Here is a 10,669-nt window from a genome sequence, read left to right as displayed (position 1 = left end):
CCTTTCTAGTAGTATTAGCGTAAGCTTCCACGTCTCCGGGCTTTTCCCCCTAAGGCGCTTAGTATATTTAAGATAACTACTTAACGTTAGAAACGGCTATACAGCGCTATTACCTTAGCACGCCTAGGACACCCCCCTGGAATACCTATGGCAAAACACGTAATGCCCTAGACCTATACTAACGCGAGCCTTTCTTTTTCTTAGGCTATTTCTGTTTAAGAGGTATCTAAGGAGTAGTTAGCACCGAACCTAAACCTAATACGCGCCCCCCGCGGCACCACTTTACTTATATTAACGGCGTGTGATTATTCCTTTTTTAATTAACTATTAGATTTCGTATAACCTATCTTATTAACCCGCCCTAAAACCGCTAATTCCCCGCTTGCGCTACCACTTATAAATAAACCGCGACGAATACGACTCTATCTAGAACCGCGACTAAACGCTTATTATTAGTAACTATAGTATAGAGCCGGGAATAGAGGGGGGAATAAAGGGGGGGGCTTAAAGGAAAACCTACGAAAATATAAAAAGAAGGTTATAAAAGGGAAAAATAAGAAAAAGAGCGGAGGCCCTAAAATTTTTAATTGACCTAGCTATAGCTATAAAAGGCTGCCGATTTCGGCAGGTATATATAATAAAGGCAGGAGCCCCTGCTAAAACCCCCGCCTAAAGGAAGGCGTAAATAAAGCCGGCCACCCCGATATAGGGAGGATTCCAGGAACACGGAACCGCCGTGGACCTCTTTCGGCCCCCTATATAGAGTGCCGTCCCCTAGGCTGACCCGAAACCCCTAGCCTGCTACCTTCCCGTTAGCTACTAGACTGGAGGTGTGATCCAGATACGTATCGAGTTATTACCGGGGCCGCCACGGCCCCGACGTGGTATTAATCCTAATAAGGAGAGTATAGAGGTTTTTCTACCCTAAAGGGTTTTTCCCCCCTATAACCAGCTAAGAAGGACTATATAGTCTAAACAGGGCTCCTAGAATAGCTAGGATAGCGGAGTAAGAGAATAATAATAATAATAATAATATAAATTTTTAATACCTTATTAAAAATACTAATAAGAAGATTCCTGCTAGTATAGTACTTTAAAAACAAGAGTATAATAGGGAGAGAGTAAAGGATAATATAAAAAGTATATTTATTATAAAAATACTATATAAAACGGGGCGCTTATATATTAGTAGATTATAAATTATGTATTTTTTAGATATTTTAATGTTTTTTAAAAGCGTATTGAAATTATGGAACGGGACCTTATAGGGGACCTTAGGCGTAAATGCCTAATAAATCCTATAAAAGATAACGTATATCCAATGCGGAAGGGAACAACCCGTTCCGTTCCTGCTTTGGTCCAGCCTCTGCAATACTTCCTGCGGCTGACTTATACGCAGTTCAGGGTCGGAATAACCCATTCCGCTCCTGTTGCGGCCAGCCCTTGTTAGTCCGTGCCCGAAACTCATCATTTCAGCCCCTGGATCTTATTAGTCCCTGCGATAGCAGTTGGGTCACTGAAAGAGGCACGTCATTAGCATGCTCCCTACGGTTTGACCATGTCTTTTATACGCAAAAACGTTCTTATCGGGCCCAATGTAAGGGTCGCTGACCAGCATGAATACGATACGTCTATCTCCCGCGGCACCCGACCGTCGCCTCTCGACGGGCGTCCGACCATATCAACTGGAACCCCATCCCTGGATCAGTACCTTGCTGGACATGCTGGGTTTCCGTTAGGGACGTCAATACTCCTAGCGGAGTCGGGCACCACTGACTTTTCCGGTGTTTTGCTTAAATATTATACTGCCGAGGGATTAGTACAGGGCCACCACGTACACGTCATTGGACTCGACGAGTCCTGGCAAGCCGAGCTCCCGGGACTATCCCAAGATGCCAACATCAACGACCCAAGTCAAGAACAGGCTTTCGCAGAGAAAATGAGGATCGCTTGGAGGTACCAAGGTCTGACAAGCGGAGACAGTAAGGCAGATACCAGCAAGATGTGATCAGATGACTGCAGGTCGCTACACTTTAACAGCTAACCGACCGCGAAACAGAAGTCATCGGCGGTACGCAGGGAGCCACAAGTCCGGGGAAGCCGCACTTTTGTCACCGCTTCGACCTTTCAAGGACGCTTGAACCTCGCACGATAAGGGGCCAGTTGCATTCCATCCCCCTAGACTCACCTAGTCGGTCCTCCAGGCCGGCAAAGTCGACACAAGCCGCGTTACAGGATGTCATAACAACCCTTGCCAGCAGCATCAAAGCGTCTGGAGGGGGTTCGTTGCATCGTGTCATTATCCCTGATCTTCTTTCCCCGACTCTACACCCCCAGCTGTATTGTGAGCCATTAGAAGCTCTGCGGTTCTTACATAACCTGCGCGCTGTTCTCCGCAAGCATACCGGTCAATCGTCCGCTATGTTATCTCTGTCTACATTGCTCTACCCGAGGGCGACGGGGTTTATCAGGTGGATCGAAATTCTATGTGATGGTGTCCTGGAGGTGATACCCGCACAGCCGCCAGTGCACCTGCAACCCCACAGGGAAAAGACGGACGTTTCAGCTCAGGGAATCATAAGGGTGCATAAACTACCCATACACAACGAACGTGGAGGAGGTATTGACGGTGGGGCGTCTCGAGAGAACCTATCGTTTAGGTTAAGTCCCCTAAGCGGATTAACTATCAAACCATTCAGTCTGCCCCCGGTTAATAATACGGAGGTAATAATAGGAGAAAGGGCAGATAAAAGCATAGTATTTTAGTCGTAATTATAATAATAGTCCTATATTGAAACTATATTGATTCTAACTAGAACACTGAATATCGAATGTAGATATAACTATAATATAAAGATATTCTTAATCTATAAGAGCTTAGCTTAGAAGTCGTGTTTATATTAAAGATACAATTAGAGATAGATTTATTAATTGAAGATTAACGTAATATATACTTCTAGTATATATATTATGATCCTATTCTTATTTCTATAGTTAATATATACCTATAGGAATAGCCATAATAACCCGCCTTATTCCTATTAGTAGTAAGCCGATACGATATACCTTCTAAACTCACTATTTAGTTATTAGTTATATAGATCTAGTTATAAGCGTCTCCTAGTATAGTATTCTCTTTTATATTTATATTAATATACTTAATACGGAGTATCTATTAGCTTAGTTATATATATACTCGTTAGTTAGCAGGACTATTATAGATACTAGTCTGCTGTTGTATAAAGCTTAATAAGCTTATAGTTTTCGGAATAATATCTTCACTTCTTTTAATTCTTTTCTATACGTCCATAGTACTACAAACGCGGGATTCCGCATCGTAAATAATAGTAACTAAATTATTATATCGTTTACACTATACGATACCCTAACCCTAGTTTTATTTTTGTATTTTCCTGCTATAAATCAATAACTCACCGCTTAAGCGTTACTTATAGCTACTCGGCTAAAAGCCCACTAGCAGTTAGTCACCCCGTCTATAATATATAGCCGTAGATATATTATCGCGTAGGTTATAGACTCGCCTTTAACTAACTATTAGAAACGTCTACAGCCGTCTCCTAATAGTTTCTTATAACATTTTTCATCGATTTTGGTACTCTACTATCTTTATCGATCTAGTTTACTTAATTTTCCTTGTTTTGTTTTTCTTTTTTTAGCTCTGTATAATCTTATTCATAGTCGATTACGTTATATATATATATATACCCGCACCTTCCCTATTTACACCCCGCCATTAGCTACTATATTTACTTATATAAGCTATAAACACTAAACTATAAACACTAAGCTATAAACTCTATACTCCTATTACCTAACTTCTGTCCCGTTATAACTCTATATCACTAGTATCTTTATTAGAAATGGAACTACTAATAACTACTCAACCAGAATCATTCTATATTTATAAGTTTATCTAAGTATGTGCTAAGTAAGTAAGACAATAGAATTTACCCGATAAAGCTATTATAATTACTAACAAGGAAAGAATAATACTAGATAATAGAGCTGTAAAGTAATATGGCGATATAAACTGCGTAGGTAGATATATTAACTGACATATATTAACCGTATATATCTCTGGCTAGCCAGTATTATAGACCCTATAAGAGGATTTAAGTAGGGTAACCTTAGGGTGTAGTAAATAATATCTAAATAGAATAAAGTATCTAAAAGAGAGGGCGGGGTTCCCGCTTTATATAATCACGGGGGAACGTCGGTCTATCTAGGGCTAGTATAGTGCTAGCACTAATCTAGCACTATATAGGCTTTAGTACTAGTATAATACTAGTATTAATCTAGCGCTATATAGACTTTAGTGCCGGTATAGTACTGGCACTACTCTGGCGCTTTATAGGCTTTTAGTGCTGGTATAGTATTAGATAGTAGTGCGTAGTATATACCCCGGGAAGGATAAAGCCCTATATCCCGTAGGCTTCTAACCGTCTTTAAGTCTATATAGTCTAGCTTAGACTCGGCTAAGCCGATTATTATATTAGTGATATTACTATAGACTTAGGTATATTCTTTTTTTATTATTAAAAGCGAAAAAAAAGCATTTTACTATATAACATAGCGCCTTCCTAGTGCGATTCACTAACTCCGTGGGCTCCGTATATAGCACTAGTAAGTATACCCGGCCGCCCGTGCTTCTATAACGAGATAATCGCAGACCTATCGGCATATAGTCGGACCGATAGCCGTGCACGGACTACCGATCCGAACCTATCTCTATACGCGTATTAATAGATTAGTTTAATCCCTTAAGTTAAAGTCTTGGTTTAAAGTTAGCGCTTAGTTAACGAATATACTACGATCACTATGCGATACTAAGCTATTAAGCCTTTTCTATAATATCTTTTCCTTAACTAAAGTCTACGGACTTTCCTTTCGTTATAATTCTTTAACTTTTATACTTTTAATATAGTTAGGCCGAAGATACCATTAAGAAGGACTTAAGGAATAAGTATCCCCCCGGGAGGCCCTAGCGAAGCGGACGCTGGGTAGGAGGCGCCCGCTATACCGAAGCTAATAATAACGGTGCCCGAGCAGGGACCGGATAAAAATAAGGGGTTAACGGATACGCCGAGTACGCTCGGTCCTAAAGATAGTGGTTCGTAGGTTAATCGGCGATCTATCGCCGGCCCCTTAACGTTAACGTAAAAGGCGTTAATTACGATATTTTCGTAGTATCTTTAGTAATAAAATAAGATTAATCGAGTAATTATAGAAAAGCTTACTGAATAACCGGCGCCCCGGCGTGATTATAAAAAACCGCTAGTATATAATTATAAGCTAATTAGAGAGTTATCTATAATTATAGAAATCGATAAGTGGTTAGTAGCGATTAAGGCTAGGAATTAGTTTAGACCTAGTGCCCTAGTGCTATAGTAGATCGAATAGGCTTTAACGAAGCTCGAATATACCTTTTAGATATCCTAGAGGCATTATACTAGGAAGATTACTAACCCGAATTAGGACGATTTTACGGCGTTTATTCGGTAAGAGTATCTATCCCGGAATATATAACGGTACTATTACTATAAGGAACTTCGTAAGCTACGAATAACCGGCGATATAACGCCGATAAAGCTATTCGAATAATAGGATAACCTATATAGGCTATTGGGCTAGGAGATAAGCGGAAATAAAGAGCGTGCCTACGACTATTTTAGTCGGCTACCTCTACGTATTAAGGATAAGATATAAGAGCGGAGAATTAAATTAGATATAACTATAATACTAGCTTAAGAGGCGTAGCTATTCTAGGATATAAGCCCTATTAAGAAGGCGAGTAGTAAGCGATCGGATACCGGTTATAAAAGGACCTTATCGAACTTTTAGTATTCGGATAATCGCTTAAGCCGCGTAAGCACTCTAGCGACTAGTCGGTGTATACCCGCTAAGCTAGGTAAGGCAGACTTAAAGAGGGCGCCCCTAACGGGTTAAAAGGTATTAGGCTCGGGCCTAGAGCCTTTATAAGCGTAGCCTAGTATATATACCTTTACGGGTAAATGCTATAACTATAGTAAAAAGGGTTATCCTTTTAAGGACTATTATAGTAATAAGGAATAACGAATAACCGATAGCGGGGCGGCGAAGGCTCGCGCCCGCGTTAATAATATACACGCTTTATATAATAACCTTAAGAATAATATTCGGGTTAGAGAACTCTATTCGTCGGGAAATAAGTCGGTGTAGGTAATAAGGGGACCGGACCTACGCCTAATAACCGGCTAGCCATTATAGTTAGCGAGGTAGCGAGATCTATAGCGATAGTAATCCGTTACGGAAAGGAGATTAAGTTTAGCATTAATTTAGATACCTATATATAGGTGGATATTATTAGCCCGGCGTTAGTAGAACGCCTAGGGTTAAAACCGCTCCTAGAGGTTAAGACTCCGGAAATCGAAGGCTTCGATAATAGCCCGGTAAGGGTCCGCGGAGTATACGGCTTAGCTTTTTATCCACTAGACATAGAAGGACGGCCACGCCTATTAAAAAGGGTCTTCTTATATACGGATCGACCTAAGGGTACCAGCTAATTATTACTCTTAAATAATAGTATAGGTTAAGAGGGTATTATAATTAGTACGGCTCGCCGAATATTCGTCTACGGGCCGATCTCTATTATAGACCCCGAGCTATAGGCTCGCGAGGTTATCGAAAAGCGGGTAAAGGCGTATATTATATATATCGCTACCGCTATTACTATCGCACCGGGGACGCCGGATATAACTATTCCGTCTATAGATAATAATAAGGTAATATACGGACTAGACGTTAAGCTACCGCCGGAAATCGCCGACTACCAGGACGTGTTTTCGGAGCAGGCCGCGAAGGAGCCGCCCTTACTAAAGGATACCGAATACACGATTAACTTATAAAATAAGAAGGAACCGCTATTCGGACTATTATATCCCTTATCTTAAGCCTAGCTAGAGGAGCTAAAGAAGTATATCGCCGAAGGAATAACGAGTAGTCGTATCTAATAGTTAATAAGCCCCGCGGGCTTACTGGTACTATTTATACCTAAGAAGGACGGCGGCTTACGACTCTGCGTCGATTATTAAGGGTTAAACGCTAGAACGATAAAGAACAGGTACCCTTTACCCCTAGTCGGCGAGCTATTAGATAGACTCGCCAGGGCAAAGTACTTTTCTAAGGTGGATATCTAAGATACCTATTATAGGATCCGGATTAAGAAAAAGGACCGCTAAAAGACGGTGTTTAGAACGCGATATAGCCACTACGAGTATACGGTTATATTATTCGGGCTAATAAATACTCCGGCTACCTTCTAGGCGTATATTTACTAAGCGCTTACTGGTTTACTAGATATATATTATATCGCTTACCTTAACGATATCCTTATATATTCTATATTAAAGGAATAGTATATAAAGGACCTAAAAAAGATTTTGGATCGGTTTTATAGGGCCTAGCTATACGCGAAGCTATTAAAGTGCGAATTTTACACTAACCGGGTAGACCTTTTAGGGTTCGTAGTAACCCGTAAAGGTATCACGATAAATCCGGAATATATATATATAGTCGCTAAGTAGCCGGCGCCTAAGTTATTCCGGGATATCTAAGTTTTCCTCGGTTTTACTAATTTTTATAGGAGGTTTATTAAGAGATACTCTAGAGTTATAACGCCGTTAACTATGCTATTAAAAGGCAGTTAGGCGGGTAAAAAGAAGGGACCTTTTAAGTTCCCGGATAACGCTAAGCGGGCGTTTAAATTACTAAAGGTCGCCTTCGGGTTAGCGACTATTCTATAACACTAGAATCTAGTCCTAGATATAAGGGTTAAGACGGATACCTCGAATAAGGCTATTTCCGGGATCCTAAGTTAAAAGTATAAGACTAGATAGTAACCGGTCGCCTACTTCTCGCGGAAGCTTTCTAAAACGGAGTAACGATAAGGTATAGGGTAATAGAAGCTATTAGCTATAATAAAGAGCCTTAGGTATTAGCGCTATTATCTTAAAGGCACGGTATGAGCGTTTATAGTGCTAACGGACTATTAGTCGCTTAAGGGCGTGCTAAACGCGCCGGCGCGGGACCTTCGCGGAAGGCTTACTCTATAGGTATACTAATTATCGCTATTTAACTTTAAGGTTTAATACCGCCTAGGCAGGATAAACCCGGTAAATAGCCTATTAAGGCGGCCGGATTATATAGTAGATAAGACTTCGTATAGTAATATACTTCCTACCTCATCGTAAAGATTATAATTAGTTAGCGACCTCCTAATAAGCGTTCGCTAACGGATCACGAGTATCTACCTTACCCTAATAAGTAACATAGTAAAGATCGTATACGTTTAAGCGGCTTAGGTAATGCTACCCAAATATAGACCTAGTAAGCGTAAACGGGCATAGACTCTATAGGAGGGCGCCCTACCTAGCTTAAAAGATAAGGATAGAAAAGGGCTACGACCCCTATATCCTACCGATAGTACCTAGCGTATTATTATTACTGCTCTTACCCGCTCCCGAATATAAGATATAAGGTATAGGGCGACTGCCTAGTAAAGGGTCGCCGATAAGATATCGCCGACACCTAAGGCTAAGGCTAGGGTTACTATAATACCGGATTATTATAGAGGCAGGATATTCCGACTATACCACTTGGATATTCCGACTATAGTTCCCATGGATCTATTTTTCCGACTAATTAACTTTTACGTTCTAGACCACACACACACATATATAAAGTTACGATCGCTAATTTAACCTATTAAGCTATCCTATTATTACGCGTAACCTTAATCTGCTTTAATTAATAACACGATTACGCTTCTACTAGTTATTTTATTGCCTTAGAATAATAATAATAACAATAAGAATAATAAGGTAATATCCGTGAGCGTGGGCGTGGGCGTGGAAAACGTCGTGGAAGAGGTCGTGGAAGAGGTCGTGGAGCTATTATTACTAGCGGAGGTCGCGGAGCTATTTCTTTTATAATCGGCTTTAATTAAACGCTTATCCGTTAATTATAGTAGTAGTAATAATAATAACAGGAGTAGTAGTAGGAGTAGGCTGGATGTATAAGAATAAATAACGGGGAACTGGATTCTGTTAAGACGCCCTAATTAGTGGTAAATAGATACGAACTAGAATCGCTATTCTTAATCGAGCAGTTAAAAAAGATTATTTTAGTTACTGCCTTTAATTGATCTGAGCGATTAAATTAATTAAAAGCGTTGAAAGGCGTTAAAAGGCGTTAGAGTCGTTTACGACCGTAGCTACGTCTGTCATTACGAAATAGGAAGAAAGTAGGCCTATATCAGGACTATAGTCGGAATATCCAAATAGTATAGTCGGAATATCCTGCGTCTTATTATATCCCACGTTCTATAGCTAGAGAGCTAGCCAGGAATAAAATAGCAGGTCGGTATACTATTAGTAAGGAACTAGAAGATCTGGTTAGGGGGCTATAGACTACTAATCCGGATTATATATCCTTAATTAAGAATATTCGCTAAGGGACCGGAAAAAGAGCGGGGTAGTCTCTTAAAGCAAAGGATATACTACTATTTAAGGGACGGTTAGTACTACCTACACAGGGCGCCTTAAGGGCGGAGGTCCTATAATAGCACTATAATAACCCTAGAGCTAGGTATATAGGAGTGAATAAGACGCTTAAGCTGGTTTTAAGAAAGTTCTACTAGGTGGACTTAGCGGCGGATATTCGCGATTACGTCGCCGTATATTCGGCGTGTTAAGGGGTATAGGTGCCACGATATAAGCTATACGGTTAGCTATAAATGCTGCGGTTACCCACGTATCCGTTCTAAGAAATCAGTATAGATTTTAATATAGGTCTACCGCCTATGAAAGGGGCCGATAGGCAAATATATAACGCTATCCTAATAATTATTAACCGGTATATAAAGTACGCTTTATTTATTCCTACGCGGAAGGACCTAATAGCACCCTAGCTAGCGGCGCTACTATATAGGGAGATTAAGTGCCGATTCGGTAGCTTAAAGGGTATAGTAATAGACCGGTATAAGCTATTTACTAGTTAGTTTTAGATAGAGTTTTATCGCGAGCAGGCGAACGCTTAGCGACTATCCACTATATACTACGCGTAGATAGATAGTTACACGGAACGAATATATTAGTTCCTAATTAAGTACCTATAAATAATCGCCGGTAATACGATAATATAGTAGCCTATTCAGTTATTAAAAGCATAGTTCGCCTATAATAATAGAAAGTATTCTTTGCTTAGTATCTCGCTATATAAAGCGTTATACGGGTACTATCCACGTATAGTAGAGTATATTCGACCTAGGGACGATACTCGGGTATAGGGCGTTTAAGAATATATTAAAAGGCTATCGGAGGTTCGGCGGAAGGTCCGCGACCACTAGGCGCGTGCCACGGAGTACTAGGCTAGACACTATAATAAGCGCTACTAACTATAATAGGATAAGGTAGGCGATATAGTTAAACTATCTATAAAGAACTTCCGATTCCGGTAAGAGTCGAAGCTAGCACCGCGATATATTCGGGTATAGGTGACTAAGAGGATCGGCGAGTAAGCGTATAGGGTTCGCCTTCCTGTGGAGTATATAAAGATACACGATATATTCCTGGTATCCTTATTAGAACCGTGGAAAGACCGAGTAGCCGTA

General features: G+C 40.4%; 1 protein-coding gene across 1 annotated transcript; it reads left to right on the top strand.

Moving 5' to 3' along the window:
* The first annotated feature begins 1,487 nt into the window (after positions 1 to 1,487).
* ACRALDRAFT_1059142 (uncharacterized protein) lies at positions 1,488 to 2,794 on the top strand. Its single transcript, XM_071015981.1, has 2 exons — positions 1,488 to 1,982; positions 2,060 to 2,794. Exons 1-2 carry the CDS (start codon positions 1,559 to 1,561, stop codon positions 2,764 to 2,766), a joined length of 1,131 nt encoding a protein of 376 aa, XP_070880233.1. The 5' UTR covers positions 1,488 to 1,558; the 3' UTR covers positions 2,767 to 2,794.
* The last annotated feature ends 7,875 nt before the right edge of the window (positions 2,795 to 10,669 follow it).

Source organism: Sodiomyces alcalophilus, assembly GCF_042370955.1.
Source record: "Sodiomyces alcalophilus JCM 7366 unplaced genomic scaffold ACRALscaffold_1, whole genome shotgun sequence".
Classification (NCBI taxonomy): Eukaryota; Fungi; Ascomycota; class Sordariomycetes; order Glomerellales; family Plectosphaerellaceae; genus Sodiomyces; species Sodiomyces alcalophilus.
The sequence above is the reverse complement of the archived record's forward strand: the minus strand, read 5'-3'. Positions and strand labels throughout refer to the sequence as shown.